The sequence below is a fragment of the Sorex fumeus genome, unplaced genomic scaffold, assembly GCF_029834395.1.
Source record: "Sorex fumeus unplaced genomic scaffold, SorFum_2.1 ptg000003l, whole genome shotgun sequence".
Taxonomy (NCBI): Eukaryota; Metazoa; Chordata; class Mammalia; order Eulipotyphla; family Soricidae; genus Sorex; species Sorex fumeus.
This window is the reverse complement of record NW_026606060.1, coordinates 41550663-41568746: the sequence shown is the minus strand read 5'-3', so window position 1 is coordinate 41568746 and position 18084 is coordinate 41550663. Positions and strand designations below refer to the sequence as shown.

The window sequence follows — 18084 nt, the reverse complement described above, 5'->3', positions numbered from 1 at the left end:
CACTCAGCACGACAGTCCCCAAGGCGTCAGCACTGAGGGGTGGGAGCCCCAGGGGCAGGGGGTGGCTGGCACTTCCATAAATCATAATGGAGGCACCACGGCCACTGTCTGCAGGGGAGCCGGACTCCTTCGGGAACGTCTAATCATCTTAAAGACGTTCCCATAGATAGAAGAAGGGCGACAATAATGTTCGTTGAAATACTGCTTCCCAGGGCGCCAAGATGCTATCTCTGTGCTACGGCAGATTGGCAAACTCATTTCCTGGGTTTAAGAGTTCAAAAAACCATTTCTCGCTTCACTTTGATTATAAGTCAACCTGCTCTTGCTAATTCAGCACACTTGCTACGAGTTATTGGCTTTCCTTCGCTCCTTCTGGAAGTGAGGCACATGTCCTTGGCTCCCCATGGCACCCTTTCCTGATGGAACCCTGGGCTCTGAAACTGGACCCTGCGGGGGTGGGGGGTGGGGGCAGTGTCAGGTTCCAGCCACAAAATTCAATGTGGCTGAAATGTGCCCTGGGAGACACAGGGCCAGGAGACCCCTGCGGTGGCTCAGTAGAATCCCTGGGCATCAGAGGAAGGGCTAGGATTCTGTGTGAGGACAAACTGCTTCCTGATGTGGAGGCAGCCAGATGGGGAAGGACATTGCTGTTGTTGCTGTTTTAATTGAAATCCCTGTGAGATCCACAGTTACAAAGTTACTCATGACTGGGTTTCAGTCATACATGGTTGTCCCTTCATCAGTGTGCATTTCCCACCACCAGTGTCCCCAGTTTCCCTCCCGACAACCCCACCCTGAGTCTGCCTCTACATCAGGTCCTTTTCTTTTTGCAAACCATAATGAGTGAAAGTAAGAGGGGGGAGAGGGAGAGGAGAGAGGAGAGGAAGAGAGAGTGTGAAGGGGAGAAAAATGGGGGGACAGAGAGGTGAGGGGGAAAAGGGAAGAAGGAGAGGGAGAGGAAGAGGGGCAGGGAAAGCAAGAGCTCAAGAGACAGAGGCAAAGACAGTTTCATATGGAGAGAGGAAGAGTGACTCCTCAGGGCTTCACTGACATACAGGGAAAGGCAGAACTTGCCAACAAAGAATTCCTCCCGGGACCCAGGGGTTCCTACAGCAACGCCTGTATAAGAGACTGGCAGGATGCCCTGATGTTCTAGAAAACACTCCACACTTCAGGGAAAACACATCCTAATCTTAGAAGTGTGAAACCTAACTTCTAGGTGATTAGATGAGGTGCTGCATTTCTGTGCATGGCACAAACATGGGGGTGGGGGGTGTGAGGGTGGGGGTGGGGGTGTCTGTTTTTAAATGCCGGACTCTGTTACTCAAGCCTCATGTGGCTGCTCTTGAAAAACACTCTGTCTCTCTGTCTCTGTCTCTCTGTCTCTGTCTCTCTGTCTCTGTCTCTCTCTCTCTCTCTCTCTCACACACACACACACACACACACACAAACACACACACACACTCACACTTTTTCACCACACCTTGGTTTTCCTTCCTATAAATCACCTCAGGCCAATTTACAAAACTCTTGAACTACTCTGGGTGGTAGGTGGGGAAAGACAAGTGAGAAAGATGGGGGAGGAGAGGGAAGAAGAAGAAAGGAAAAAGATGTTAAAGATGATAGCTAAAGAAAATTTTTGTAAGCCTCATCTTTTCCTATCACCCTGGTGCTGATATTCTGTCATACAAGCACAGATGAGCCAATGTACTTTCCAACATAATCTCTTTCTCTCACACACACAGACACACAGACACATACAGGCACACACACCCAAAAGGTGTGTACCCAGGTCCATTAAATGGTATTCCAGGTCAAGATTAAAGACAAAGTTCCAGGGGCCATCTGGATAGTACAACAGGTACAGGACTTGCCTCACATGCAGCTGACCTGGGTTCTGTCCCTGGCATCATATAGAATGCCCTGAGCCGCACTACTGAGAAATAATATCTGAACACTGAGCCAGAGGTGAGCCCTGACTACTGCTAGGCGTGGCCCAGTTTTTTTTTAAGTCCCTCAAAGAAGGGGATCACACCTCCTTTCTTGGCTCAACTTTCATTCCTCAACTCCACCTCTGAAAAGGAAGACTGACTTGGATTTCTAAGTTCAGGAGCCCAGCCTTTTCCCCAAGGGCTGCTAGAGCCAAAGAGGGCACGATACTCCCCAGTTGAAGGAGAGGGACCTACACAGAATCATCTCTCTCAGATGCGGGAGATAAAGGAACAGAGGAGAGGAATAACAAATGCCCAACTGTAACAGTAATAAGGAGTGGGGGGAAATGGTCCTTAATGGGAAGCTAAGTCGGCTAAGGGCTAGGGAGGGAAGAGACCACTATAACACTGTAGAGGCAGGCTGGGACGCAGGCAAAGAAATGAGACATTGGTGGAGGGAAGTGGAGACTGGTGAGGCAACAGGTGTTATTGGAACATTTACACCTGAAACCCAATTATAAATAATTTTAAGTAAAAGAGTAAAAACTAAAGGCCCTCCCATTGATCATTGATTTGCTCGAGCGGGCCCAGTAACGTCTCCATTGGAGACTTTGTTGTTACTGTGTTTGGCAAATTGAATACGTCACGGGGAGCTTGCCAGGCACTGCCGTGCAGGCGAGATACTCTCGGTAGCTTGCCGGGCTCTCCGAGAGGGGCGGAGGAATCGAACTCGGGTCGGCCATGTTGGTTGCGTGCAAGGCAAACGCCCTACCCGCTGTGCTATCGCTCCAGCCCATAAATAATTTTATAACCTTATAATTCATGGTGATTCAAAAAATTTAAAATATTAAAATAGGAATTCAAGAGCTGACATGATCTTTGTTGTGCAGAAACTTTTGTTTGCTTAGTTTGGGGCCACACCCAGTAAACTTGGAGTTTACTCCTGGCTCTGCACTCAGGAATTATTCCTGGTGGTGCTACAAAGACCATAAGGGGAGCTGGAGATCAAATCTGGGTTGGCCACATGTAAGGCAAATACCCTACTGCTATACTATCACTCTGGCTCCCAACCAGAGACCTTTTGATGGAGAACTGAGTGCTCAGAAACATGAGGTCTTCACTAACTGAAATAAGTCACACTTCCAGAGGAAAGGGGGGAAGGGTTGAAACCTAAAGCATTTTGAAAGACCTACCTCCACCCCTCTCGGAGTGCCCAGCAAGCTACCAAGAGTATTTCACCTGCACGGCAAAGCCTGGCAAGCTATCCGTGATGTATTCAATATGCCAAACACAATAACAAGTCTCACAATGGAGACATTACTAGGCCCACTCAAGCAAATCGATGAACAACAGGAGGACAGTGATACAGTGCAAACTTCCAAAGGGTCTTTGCTTGACTAATCCATTCCCAAGTCCAACTTCTCCTTCCTACTCCCCTTCTTGACTCAGTTGGTTCATGTTTGCCTGAAATGGAAACATCACTGGGGTCCTCAACGTGCCTAGTCACTTGCAAATACTGCATTGGGGAACGTCTGGGGCTTCCCACTAGTTTCAAAGTAATGTGTCAGCCTTCTCTAGGATAGGAGCATGGCCCAGGATTTGCAGCCAAAGCCCAGATTCATCTGTGAAATAAGGGTCCATGATCCCAGTGCAGCTGCCTTTGGTTCTTAGGCCTTCTATGATGGAGGCATATTACCCAGGAGCTAAAGAGTCTGTGCTGTTGGACTCCAAGCCTCCCCTGCCTCCGAAATTTGGATTAAGTGGGATGTCAGAGAAGGGACCAATGTTTCCATTGCATGCAAGAAGAGACCTGAATTAAACTCAGCTAAGTTTCCTATGAAGCACACAGATCTCCTGCATGTGGGATGTGTGCTCCACCAGGGAGCCACATCCCAGGTCCTGAGGTGTGACTCCGTGGGGTGGTGGGAATAAGGGTTAGACTATACCCTAATGTTCCAGGGTGCTCCTAGCAGGGATCATGTGGTGCCAGGAATTGAACCCTGCTTGCAAAGGAGCTTACTGATGATCTCACAGTGTGGTGCTAGAATGATGCATGCATGAAAAATATGATTAACTCTATTGTAAATCCCAGTACCTCAATGAAAATGCACTTTAAAAACTGTGCTCAAATCCTATGAGCCATCTCCGGGCTCCTCTGTGTGATACTTAACCAAGTGTAGGGAACCTTGTCTCTGCCAAGGACTATTTCACTTTTTTAACTCTTCATGAGCCATACAGGCTGCAGAGAGAAGCATCTATGCCTGCCCCTTCATGTATCAGACGATGGGATTTCACAGGCAAGATGTAGCCCAGGGGATGGATGTTTCCCAGTCCTGATTCTTGCAATAACCCAGGAATCAGGCACTGTGACTATCTCCATTTTATAGATCAAGAAGCACAGAGAGGTTCTGAAACTTGTCCATGGGCATACAGCTCTCCCGTCTGGCTCCAGAGTCTGGGCAAGCTCTCCAAGGCTGCTCCCGGCAGAGAGATCTTTAGGGATGTGGATTCTTCGACTACACCTCAGACCTACAGAATCAGGAACTGGGTGGTAATGCCAGGTAATTGGGGTAGACAAAGCTCTAGAAGATTCTGGTGTTTTTTGTTTTGGGGGGAGATGTGGTTTGTTTAGATCACACTGGGCTCTGTGGTCAGGAACCACTTCTGGTGGGGATCATGGTACCATATGAGGGTGTTGGGGATTGACTTCATGGAAACAAGAACCTTAACAAAATTCTTTTTGGCCCCTCTCTAGCGCCCACTAAGTGATTCTGAAGCACCTCACTCTGGAGAAGGAACGTGCCCCTGGGATGAACAGACAGAAATCCAAAGGCTTAGATAAGCTGGCTCTCAGCAGGGATTCCTGCCCCAGTGTGTGTTGTGTGTGTGTGTGTGTGTGTGTGTGTGTGTGTGTGTGTGTGTGTTGGGGGAATTGCTAAGCATGGTGTGGCTTCAGGGGAGTGTCTAAGATAGCTGATCTATGGGCACATCTCCAGCCTAGGAGCTGTGCCTGCCGCCTGCTGTACTCGGAAAATAAATCCCTCCAGGGTGTCACCACAGAGCCCGTCTGAGGGAAGCCACAGCCGACTCAGAGATGCAGCTCACGACTGAGCCATTCTGGAACCCCACTGTACTTCTCTGAGATCAAGGCAGCCACAGTGTCCACATATTGTGGACAAGATGACCATCAAACCAGAACCAGTCATCTTTTCCAAATCTCTGCTAACAGAAGAGCAGAGAAAACACCCTTATTATTTTGGAGAGAATTTCCATGCGTGGTTCTCTCTCACTAGCTCATTCTCAAATTCCTGAATGGGCAAGAAATTGGTCTCTTTATTTCAGAAAGATGGAAAGTGGGTGGAGGGGTGGGGACAATGGAAAGGATGTTCTCTTGACTCAGTGTAACCCTCCAGCAACCAAGCAACCGCCTTCCTGCACTGATTTACAGCTTTCCTCTAAAAATATCTATGAGATCACAGAACATTAAGTGCATGACACCAAACATTTGTAATGAATCCATGAAAATAAAGTAAGGGCTTCTTGCTGCATGCAGCCCCGGTAGAATTTATCTTGTGTTATCGTTCTAAAATAAGACGGCCTCAATTTGGTTGAAATATATCTTCACACATTGTCTTCCAGAACCGTTTGAGAAATTCTGATTGCAATTATAAGTGCTGAATAGGGAGTACTTTGCATTTCCTTTGATGGTGCTGAAAGCTATAAGCAATCTTGATATTAAAATCTTTGGAAATTGATGAGTACCCCAGGCATCATTACAGTATTTTTCCCCCAATCCAAGTAATTAAAATCTATTATGTGAACACGTGTTTATATTTTATCAACTACTATTTTTAATTAACTAAACCTACAATACCTCCTGTAATAGGAATGATAGCTTTTGTTTTTGTTTTTTGTTTTGGTGGTGCTGGGAATAAAATCCAGGTCTTCTGCATGCAAGACACATTCTTTATAGCTGAGCCACAAACCCATCCTTGATAGAGTTTTACTGTATTGTAAGAAATAGCACATGCGCGCGCACACACACACACAGACACACACACACAGACACACAACATACATATACACACACACACAAACACGGATCCACACTCACCCTGCAAGCCCCTGCTGAACTTATTGCCAAGATTGAAGGGAAAATTTATTTGCAAACATACCACAGTGTTGAATTCTGGAACCTGCCACAGCAGCCAATCTTCATTGAGGGTGTACAGGGCTTTGCACGTTATAACATCCACGGGGCCCTTATTTATTTTCTGGTTCAGTGTTGTCACCAGCAAATAGAATGGTTCTCCAACAGTCTCCTAGGATAAGGCACAAAAATGAGTTAGCTTTATACAGAGTCCATTGTATGTTCCAAAGAATTCAAATTTCAGCCCATGGTAGGATGACAGGAGAGAGGAGGCAGTGTCTTCTAACAATCAACATGGAATGCCAAGAAAATACACGTTGCTTCACTTGGGCCTGGGAGTAAATTTCGGGAAATGGCTTCCTCTCTCCCCCACACATGTATGTATACATCCTCACATGCACACTCACATACATATACACATGGATCACACATGTACAATCGCACATGCACACATATACATACACACATACACATTCACATTTGTGCACTCATACACATTCATGTACACGCATAAATGCATAAACATATGCATGCGCTCTCATACACACATTCACACATACACATGCACATAACACAAATATTCACATATTCATACACACATGCATGCACACACCCTCAAATGGACACTCAAACGCATACATACACACATTCACATTCACACATGTACACATACGCACACATCCTCACACAAGTATACTCATACTCATACATGCACAAATACACACACTCATGTTTGTGCACTTAAACACACACACATGCATGCTCACACACTCACACACACAGGTATAGACATAGCAACAGGACATGCAGGCTGTGTCTGATGTTCTTTTATGTCTGTTTCTCTTACGGAAACTCCTGCTCATCAGCTGGAAATGCCCGAGAGCAGTAAAGTCGAGGGCTCCCTTTGTTTACTTTCTTATTTCCTATTTAACTGCATTTAAAAATAATCGTAAATAAAAATGACATTTAAAAAAATCCATGACCACTGGCCTTGGCAACCACCAGGATAAATGGAAGATTTTTCTACATTTGTTAAAGAGACTGCTTTGCTGTCACCTTTTTATGAAGTGCCTTTCGTTCAACACTGTGCCTTCCCCAGGGCCCTGCCCTGTCCCATGTGCTATTTGCAAACAGCCTGAGTCTCTCTCTCTCTCTCTGCCACCTGTGCTGGCCTGGGGGTTCTAGGCCCCCACTTCCTCCCTAGGAGCACTGGTGAGCTTGTTCATTGCTCTCAAGCTTCTCCCAGGCAGCAGTCCATTCTGTGAGCTTCTTTCTTCCAGTCTCTGCCACAAACAGGTTTGTATGGACAGGGGGCTGTCTCTCTGTATTGCCAAAAGCCTTCATTGTGTTGGGGTCCACTGGATGCCCAAGCAGTTCAAGGCTTTGAGTGTTGTGCTTCCATTGGGTTGACTCACGAGAGCCTATTCACGAATAAGAAATTGTTGTCAAGATCATCAGAACTTGGAGGCCAATAGGTGTGAGGAAGTGCAGGCCGGAAGCTGGAAGCCAGAAGTCAGACTGGCCAAGGAAGGCTAGCCACTGAACAGGCTTCTCGCATCAGTCCACAAGGTCAAGTTGGCTCTGGCAGAGTCTCTCCTTCTCACCCGCTTCCCCCCCCTCCCCCTCCCACTCCCCCCCCCCCCCCCCCCCCCCCCCCCGCACTGGTTAATAGGCCTCTTTCAAATTCTCCAGGATTCAACCCCCCTCCCCCGCCCATCCCCTGCTTGATCTTTCTGCAAGAACACAAGTGCTCCCTGATTTTGGTCCTGAGGCTTCCACACCCCCTCTGGCTGCCTCCCCACTGTACTTCCAAGCCCCATGGGCTGCCTGTCTCTCTCCCAACTCGCAGACCCTGAGCCTCCCTCCAAATGCCATGGAGAGGTCAAGTGTCTGAGTTTTCAGGTGGTGAGTGTGTTGGAACAAGTATACGACATTTCACTTCTTCCAACAAGCTTCCTCTGCTCTGTGGTTCATGGCCACATGCCCGCTTCTCTTCCCCTCCACCCTGGGAGTAATGTCTCAACCGCAAACTTTGAGCCTCTACTTCTTCATTTCCTCCAACACATCAGAGAAAGGGGTTCTCTGCTGAGGGATTTTAAGGTGTCTGCAGCAGGCAGTGTTGTGGAGAGGAGTCTCCTGGGCTGCTTGGAGGGACAGTTATGATTCCATGGGTCTGACGTCAAGAATCCCCCAGAATTATTCTTCAGCACTCAGAGTGAGCACATTGCATCTCATGGTGCTTGCCCACACTCACGATTCTGACACTGAAAGTCACCAAGGGTCTCCCTCAGGACTTTCTTGAAACATCCAGATGGTCACAAGCAGATTCTCTGAGGTAGAGGTTGGGGCATCTGTTACTTAAAAAATCTTTCCAGGGCATTTGGGTGTGAGGCCGGCTTAGGAAACCACAGGGCCATGAAGTTCTCTGTAGCTGCTGAACAGAATTCAGTCCTGAATTGATCATACTTTAGGCCTGACTTGGTTCTCTCATGGCTCCAGAGAGCTGACAGAACCCCACCTCCCACGTCCCTTCCCCAATCACCCCCACTTCGGTGCTGTCATGGGAATGGGCACCTTCACCATCCTTTCCTCTGAGAGGCCCTCTGGGCCTGGCAACAGTGCACTTCTGGGACTGTGCTCCTGCTTTCTCCCTCAATTAGCGTCACACATTCGCTGGTGGCTGTGGGAAAAGTCACATCCATTCCTTGGGCTAAACTGTAGGCTATGCAAAATGGTGCCAAAGGCACTGACGACAAACGAGTAAGTGAAAAAAGGGTGACGAGGATTTTCTCATGAGGTATGGAACATTCAAGACATGCTAATAAGGCTTCACCCACATGGTCTTGGAGGCTCAGCCCGGGGAGTAATTTGAGGTCACAATGCTGGTGGTGTGTGGGGTAGGGCTAGGGCTGGCAGCATCCTGCAGCCTTGAAGCTCCAGGTAGGGGAAGCCAGGTCTCGCAACCTGCTAGAACGAATCCACTGAAATCGAAAGTATCACCCACAGGCTGGGTGCCATTTCCTCCCAGTGACCGAGCTGTCCCCCTCACCACCCCCAAATGCTTGAGTTGTTCTTGAATCAGCACTGCGAAATTCTGACCCAGAATCCTCTGCTCAAGGGGGCTGTCTGGGCGGGGAGCCCAGATTTTCTGAACGCTTCGCCTCCTCAAAACCCAAGGCACCCAGATCAGCCCTTGAGGATAGAAAGTGAAAAATCCAAGATCCTCACTGACACAGCTGGAAAACAAATTTGCTCCCCATGACTCAGACCCTCTTCGGGAGTGAGGGGGTAGACAGAGATACCCCAGATGGAGAATGCTATGTTCAGACAGCGACAGAAAGTCGGTGAGTGCTGGAGACAAGTGTCAAGCCTGACACTGAGTTCACCAATCCTTCACCTTCTCCAGGCTCTCAGAGGCAGAGCACCTGGCGTTTGTTGGAGGTTCTGGAGGCCAGGGATGATGGAGGGAGAGCTTTTGGTTCCTCAGGCCTTGTTGCTGGTGGAAATCTGCCTATGAAGATGAACACCCAGGGCTGGTTGGGATGGGGGCGCCCCTGCGCCTCTCTTTCAAAGCAGTTGTGGCTAAAACAGAGATGATAGGAAGCCAAAAATATTCTCCCCAGAAATAACCACTCAACACCTTCCTGGAGCGTAAGATGATTTATACCAAGTAAACAGAAAAGAAGGCAGATTTCATTAATCTTAATAAACGGGTATTGCCTTGGGACAGGAAGGGGTTGGTTAAAAAAAAAGTGCATCTACTTGTAAGATTGCATTAAACATTAAACTAAGCACAGTCTATTTAAAGGGCTGCTTTCGGATCTAAACTTAAGTAGCACTGTTAAAACCTGTGGCACGGCAGTGTATCTTATTCAAAGTTTAATTAGATTTTGAAACTCGCTACAAATACAAAATTATGCAGTTTTGCCGGAATCTGGACGGCTGGAGAAATTAAAGGAGGATCGGAAGCTTCTGCACATGGGTGGCGGAGAGCTGAAGAAAACTGGGTTCAAGAGAAAACTCTTCTTTCTCTATTGATATTTCATAAAAACCACAGCTGACATGGAGGTGTGCTTCCTCAGTGCTAAGCAATGGCATGTATTTTCTCAGCATTGCTTCAGAACAGCCTTGCAACAGCCTCCCAGCTAATTCTCTGGGTTACTTCTCTGTGCTGAGGCTTGCACAGGTCAAGAGAGTGGCTGCGGGCCTCTAGTCTCTCTGGACAGAGACCCAGGGGCCAGCTCCAGGCCCTGCTTCTTGAATACTGGCAGCACTGCAGATTGTGCATTTCAAAGGCTTCAGGATTCAATTACAACCATGTTCATACAGTAACCCAACAAAGTGAGCTCAGGGGGCGGGCGGCTCTTTGGGGACTTGCTTTAATGTGTAATGACTGGTTAGGATTGAGTGTAATTAGCTTACAGCATATTGGTAGGTAAATGGGTGTTTCCAAGGCGCTTCAGAGGCCTTGAGAGCAATGTATTCTCTTCAGCAGCTGAAATATTCCCTCCATTCAGCACATTTTCTTAAATGGACCGACTGGGCTCGGGTTGTTAGGGTTGAGGCAAGGGTGGTCTCCAGAGCCGATGGGGAGAGATAAATGCGTCCTGGGCATCTGTCATACAACACTGTGCTTAGCCCCACAATATTGTCCTGGACACAAAAAACTCTGTTGAGAGTAGATATTTGTGTTAACTGATCTTACTGCAATAGCTTTTAAAAATATGGAAAGTAGAGTTTGCTTGAGGAAATTCTAAATGAATGACTTTTGCATAGGGCTGTCAAAAACAATGCCAAAACAATGTTCACTTCCTCCTTCAGCTACTCCAGAGGACTCTCACACAGCCTGTGAAAGGAAGATCCTGCAAAGTCCTGGGGTTTGGCTGTAACTAGGGACCTACTGCCTTACCTCACTGTGGTCCCCGTGGGAGGAAGATGGGACACTTACCCGAAGAAACCCAGAAAGGCAGACAGACATCCAGTTTGTGAGGAGCTTCTCCACCACAGACTCCGTGCGTCTTAGCATGAGCTTGGGCTGCATGTTACTGGACTGTTCCATCAGGTCCCGGGTCAACACCTCAAGGATGCTGGTCAGGTAGACCAGCTTAGTTTGCAGGGCAATGGTTAAGAAGGATGCAAAGAGACACCTGTTTCAAAAATAGAGCCTTGGTTATAAGAGCTAATGAATCAAAGTGGCTGCCGACCATGCACAGAAAGACAATGAAAATGTGTGAGGTCAGAGATATATGCAGCCATGAAAAGGAGATCCTATTATTTAAAATAACAAGTTCAGAGCAAGAGTGACAGTATAGCAGGTAGGGTGCTTGCCTTGCAGATGGCCGCCACGGGTTTGATTCCCAGCATTCCATATGCTCCTAGGAGCACCACCAGGAGTAACCAGGTGTGGCCCCAAAACAAACAAATAAAAGATAAAGCAACAAGTTCTGAAGAAACTGTGCTAAGTGAAACTAGTCAAAGACAGATATAGTGTGTAACTGGATGATGAGAGAGAGAGAGAGAGAGAGAGAGAGAGTGGGGGAGGGGGAGGAAAAAGAAAGGTGGAAGGAGGGTGGGGAAGTGATACAGAAAGAGGAGGAGAAGGAGAGAAAGAGTAAACAAACAGAAAGGTCAGTGTCATGGTCACTCAAGCAGCAGGCAGTTGCAGAAGATACTGGGTGGATGGGCTCCCAAGGTATAAACCTCTCTGACAAGACAAAGAAGTCCTGGTGAGGGAATATACAGCCTCATGACAACTGTCACCTCTGCTGTGTGGTAGGTTTGAAAGTGCCTAAAACAGTAGACCCTAAAAGTTTTTGTCACATGGAGAAAAAAAATTTTTTTGAGGTAAGAGGTAAGGATGGCCCACTAAACAATGTGAGGATCATTTTGCAATTTTTGAAGTCATGGAAACTTAAACAGTTCTATAAGTCAATGATATATATTTTTTTTTAAAAAAAGAAGATATAGACATGGCAAAGACATTTAAAAAAATGGAGCTTTGGTTGAGAAGGTTAAACAGCAGGTATGGTTCTAAGCTGAGAGTAGTTTCCAGGGAAACATCAGGGGTAAGTCAGGGGTAAGAGGGTGCTGTTTTGTGGGACTTTTTTTCTTTTTTTAAAAAGAAAAAAAAAACCTTTCAGGCTCAACTCCATAAAAACCACACATCAGTTTTAACTTTTGGGCATATTTTGTGCTTTTAGCACTTCAACCTTGAACTAGAGGGGCAACAAGAAGCTAATGTCTTAAGTTTTCAGGGTGTTTTTAAAAATAGAAAATACCACTTCTGCATTCTTTATTCAGATTTTGTCTTTTCTTAATGCTGGGGATTTTTCAAGGTGTTTTTTGGGGGGATTCATATATACATACATATGCTGTGTCTCCAAGATAAAATTTATGTTCCAGCGGTATGATCTGAAATGGAGTTACTGTGATGGTGTAAATACCCAATCAAATAGGCTCTGGGGGGACAGGGAAATGACTCAATGGGCAGAGCTCATTCTATGCACGAGGTAGGTATGGGCCTGGGTTAATATTCTGCACAGCACGTCCCCTGGCCACTTCCAGGAGTAGCTCCTGAGCACTGAACTGCAGCAACATCTGAGCACCATTGGGTTTGGCATGAAACAAAAACAATCCAAATGGGGCTGGAGCAATAGCACAGCGGGTAGGGCATTTGCCTTGCATATGGCTGACCCGGGTTTGATTCCCAGGATCCCATATGGTCCCCTGAGCTACCGCCAGGAGTAATTCCTGAGTGCAGAGCCAGGAGTAACCCCTGTGCATCGCCGGGTGTGACCTAAAAAGCAAAAAAAAAAAAAAAAAAAAGAAAAAAAAAAAAGAAAAACCCTAAATCGAAAATTTAAAAAAATAGCCCTTGGAATTACATAAGTTCTCAGGATCCCTAGTTCAGGTTGTGGCTTAGAAATAGAATAGTAGAATCAGGTTTTCACAATATTACTTAATGTCTTTCAAAATGGAAAAAATTGACCAATACCTGTCTTTCACTGAAAAGTTCTTCTGCTTTTCAAGGGTGTGGATGACTGTAACAAGGAAACTTTTATTACAAATTAGCGCATCCAGTGCTGTGAGACTTTCATTCTTGTCATTTGCATCTCTGTTCTGGAAAAAAAACAATGCATATAGTAGAAATTAATCAAGGATATAGTGAAAAAAATGGCATAGTACAATATGTAATATAATAGGTAATAGGTAATATACAAACATAAAAGTTAGAAAGAAAATCGATCCACAATGGGTTTTCCAAGACAATGAATCATTTCATATCAAATTCATGATCCAAAAAACCCACAATAGAAATTCAAAGTCATAATGGCGATGATGATGATTATGAGGATAACACTATGAAAGGCAGTCGTGGGCTATAAATGAAAACTTAGAGACTTACATGCATATCTTCAGTGAAGATGTGTGTGAAGCCACCTGACTGAGAGGAAGGAGACACTTTTATTATTCAAAACATCCAACGGAAATGAATAGTGTATTTTTGTTATAATAGTCAAGCCTGTTTTTAATAAAACAGAGACACTATTTGCTAATCTGAAGAGCCCCTGGGCTTATGCTCACGGCAGCTCCGCTAATACATAATAAATAATGATTCAGCACTCCAGAAACACCCTCAGAAAGCCTCTCAGAAGAGTAATGGCCATGGCAGCTTGTTGATTTTGGGTAGGCAAAGGTCTCCCACACTTCGGAAGCATTGGCTCAAAAGTAGAAGAAGTGGACCTCAAAGAGTATGCAAATGTGAAGAGCACTCCTCTGACACATTCCCTTTTAAAGACAAATACGCCATTGCGTGAGGATGATTTCCTGAGTGTGGGCTGGAGGAAAAAACTGCTCTCTCTTACCCAGGGCCATTCGAGAGACAGGTGAGCAAGGTGCTGCAAAGCTAGAATCTGGAGCCAATGGACTTGGCACCCAGGGCTGGATGCTCTGCAGAATAGTCTGGTGACTCTGGGTAAGAGATTCATCCTCTCCTACCTGGCCTTTCTCCCGTGCAGAACAGGGACAGGAAAATACCAATCCTACCCTGACTTGGCATGGAAATAATGCATGAGTGCAAGACACCTTCTTTAAGTTAGTAATTAGCCTTGTTTTTAATCGCTAATTTACGGTGATCAGGACCACGATGCTATTGTCCTACTGCTTTCTAAAAATACTGTGTGTGCTATAGTGTGTAGTTCCTTGAATGTAAACTTTTATACTTGTATTTTTATTTTCCAAGTCTCCTCTTTCTTATTGGAATTAGGTGATAAAATTGTAAACACAGGCTGAGTCACACTTTCAATGAGTCCAGAATGGAAATATAAATTCAGGTTTCTTTCTCTCTTTTTTGATAAAAAATAATGAAAAATTTCAGTTGTGTTTATAGCTTATTAAATGATTTTTTTCCTGCAGATAACTTTGCATTCTAATTTCAAATTTGTAAAGCCAAGCAGAAGACCTCAACATATTTTGGTCATAACTCACTGCAGGAAACTCTGGCCCTGGGTTTGCATTTTTAGTTCCTAATATTTTTTTTCTGCTGAACCAACTCTCCATAGGCAGACACTCAAAACAAACTGGATTTTTGACCTAACACAGAAAAATGTTGTCCTAATTCATGGCGTTCTGGGTGGCTTTTCTCTTCTCAAAATTTTCCCCTTCTAGGAAGTTAGTATTCTATCTATCCTTACTATCCTTAGTTCATTTTCAGCAAAAACAAAGCAGTCAATAAAATAATGGAAAGCAAGGCTTTAAACACCAACTGACAGAGCTAAGACCAGTGACTGATAATCCCTAGGGATCAGTAAATCTACAACATCCTCTAGATCTTGTCTATTGCTACCTATAGATGTGATGGTCACCCGGGATCTCCTTCATTAAACACCCGCTCTATGAGAACACAGCTCCAGGTGTGTTAGGTTAGGGCCTAATCTGCAGTATAGAATACATTGTCAGTGGCATTGTTCTAATAGGATATGTTTCCTATTCTCTGTATCTTTTTTTAATGATTATAAATTCAAGGTTGACATGGTTTTCATGAACTAGGGTTCGGATCAATTTATTCTTGCTTTTCTTGGTTCTTCTCATTGAATGTCTTTTCGGTCTTCAGGTTTTATGCTTTCTCAGTTGCCTCTCAAGATTATACATAACCTTGAGATAAATCACTCTGGCTTCTTGCAACTCTCTCTTCTCCTAGATAATACAGCATTGTTCTTGAGATATATATATTTTTTTTAAAACATTCAGCTTGCAACAGTATTCCTTTGCATTCATCACTCTATCTTGCTCTTGATTATGACTTTAAAAGATGGAAAAATTTCTTTTTCAGGCCACAGATTATACTCTTCAGTACGCAAGGGCAATCATTAACTGTAAAAGCCCCCACATAGTACTCACGTTGATGGTAGAGATCTGTTATTTTATTGCTATTAAATTCTTAATGGGGATCTCATTGAGTTGGCAAGTAGGACTCATGCACCCTGCACAGTCATCCTGATTCAGGGAATTCAACTCCCCTCTCTAGGCGGAGTTCTGCTGTAGAAATGGATGAGTTGGCAAAAGGCAAGTCTTGGAGCCTGCTCTCTTGGAAGCAAGATTCAAAAAAAAAAAAATACAAGTGCCAAAAGTCTGAAGTCTTATTTATAGCTTTCTTGATTTACAACATCAAGACTTGGACCAAAACTATCTGCTGGTTGTTTTACGATGGTCTCCCAACCTGTGGAACCACGCCACTTATTCACTTCGGGGATGACAGAGAGACTAGAAGAGTGCTTACTGCACGTGTCAGGTTTCCTGAACTCTAGGCTTCTGGCCAAGATGCAGTTGAGAAACTTCTGGATAGAAAGGTGATAGAAACTCTCCTTTGGTCTGGAAAGATTTCTGGCTTTTTAGAAAATTAGACTTTAACCGGGTCATCAGTTTTGCCATGTTCCAGAAATTGAGCCTCTGGGAGTCACCGGTACAAGGGCAATATGGCAGAGTTGGGGGACCATAAAGTGGAGGTGATGAGAGGAGGGGGATGAGAGCACCTCAACAAAGACTTGGGAGAGAAGATGAAGGAGGCTGAGTGGGTGGGTGAGAAAATGGAGGTGTTAGAACATAAGCGGACAGCTCCTCAAAATCCTAGAACCAGCAAGTCATTTCATGCAGTCATTTCCCCAAAATGAAGATGAGACGAACTAATCAGCCAGTGGACAACTGCTGAAGAGAGCCGGAAAGGCCCCACGTGGTGAAAAAAGGCTGCTCCCAACTCACATTCTCTACCTGTCTGCTCTACTCTCCCTCTCAGCAGCATGATTCATTTCCAATTGGGAAGTAATTGTGAATCATCTAGTAGCTGCAATGGAAGTCATGCAGATAAATACAACAAATTGGCCAGCCCACAATTTATTGATTTTTAAATAAACTAGCTCACTTCCCTGCAACAAATTCAGTTCGAAACTGGTAGTAAAATAAAGTAAAAATCATCACTCTGAACTTCTGTCCCTCCTAGGTTTCTGCTACTGAGCGAGAAGTAATTGCCAGTGACCCATCACTGCTTTATATCCTAATCAATCCAATGAATAATCCTCCTCCTCCTCCTTACTCCAACTGGAGCCCTTATTCTGTACCAAATGCATCTCTCCAGCTGCCTGGGAAGCAAACACCAGTTTGACAATAGCAACAAGCACCTTCATTATTATTCAAGACTCAACCTTAGGAATATGATCAATGCTCTTTTACCTCAGGGAAGAAAGTTCTCAGAGCAAAATGTTTGTAGTCAAGGAAGGGAACTGTTCCAAAACTATCAACCACATCCAATTTATCCATCTGCAGCTCAGCAAAGCCTGCAAAACAGAATCCCAAGAGCAATATTTTAACTCAACAAACAATGGATAAGATCTTCTGCTGTTTTGTCTAACAGGGAGTATGACCTTGGTTTTCATTAAAGAAGAAACAATAGATAATTACTTGGTTGGCTGCAGAGAAGAGCTGAAATAAAACACAAAGCCAGGGCCAGACCCTGCTGTTCAGTCGTCTATTATACAAACAGTTCTCATTACACTGGCCGACTCCATTCAAGGGCAACATAAAGAAATAAGTGATAATAATAATAATTTTTATTTTAAAAAAGTTTGTTTCCCTACAAATAAAATTTTGGTGCCTACCATCACGAATCTCTTTCCGGAGCTCACTCTCCAGGAGCTCCAGCTGCTGGCTCTGTTTGCGACTGAGCTCCTTCGACTTGTATCTGGTCACCACCACCGCCCCTGAGGAGACAGAAAAGCATCAGACTCACAAGTAAATTCAAATACAAAAAAAGAGGGCAGGAACCAGCAAACCAGGGACTGGAGCGATAGTATAGTGGGTAGGGTGTTTGCTTTGCACATGGCCGATCTGGGGTCCATCTCCAGCATCCCATATGGTCCTCTGAGCCCTTAAAAGATCCAAGAATACGAAGCCAGAAGTAAGCCCTGAGCATCACTGGGTGTGTCCCAAAAGCCAAAAAGAAACCAGCTAACCGGCTTTTACAAGAGGGGAAGAGAGGGAATGGTTGGGGGAGGGGGAGAGAGAGAGAAAGAGAGAGAGAGAGAGAGAGAGAGAGGGAAGGGGAGATGGGGGAGAGAAAGGGGAGATGGGGGAGAGAAAGGGAGAGAGACAGGGAGAAAAGGAGAAGGGAGAGAGGGAGGGAGGGAGGGGAGGAGAGAGAGGGAGGGAGAGAGAGAATGGGTAGGGGGACAGACATTTATTTTTTCCTCTCCTTTATATTTTTCTTAATGAGTACCATGAAATACAGTTACAGACTTACAAACTTTCATAATTACGTTTCATTCATACAACGATCAAGTACCCATCCCTCCACCCGTGCCCATTCTCTACCACCAATGATCCCAGTATCTGTCCCACCATGCCCATCCCATTCCCCCCACCCCACCCCGCCTCTGTGGCAGGGCATTCCCTTTTGCTCTCTCTCTCTCTCCTTTTGGGTGTTGTGGTTTGTAATAGAGGTATTGAGTGGCC

The 18084-nt window shown here is 45.2% G+C and overlaps 1 protein-coding gene across 1 annotated transcript in view; it reads right to left on the bottom strand.

Annotated features, from left to right (window-relative positions):
- PLXNC1 (plexin C1) overlaps positions 1-18084 on the bottom strand; it is a 177587-nt gene that overhangs the window by 35357 nt on the left and 124146 nt on the right. Inside the window, exons 16-21 of the mRNA XM_056115891.1 lie at positions 17232-17333; positions 16807-16910; positions 13487-13525; positions 13076-13200; positions 11030-11228; positions 6107-6253 (exon numbers count right to left, since the gene is read on the bottom strand). Coding sequence (XP_055971866.1) covers positions 6107-6253; positions 11030-11228; positions 13076-13200; positions 13487-13525; positions 16807-16910; positions 17232-17333 — 716 coding nt within the window. The remainder of the gene's footprint in view (positions 1-6106; positions 6254-11029; positions 11229-13075; positions 13201-13486; positions 13526-16806; positions 16911-17231; positions 17334-18084) is intronic.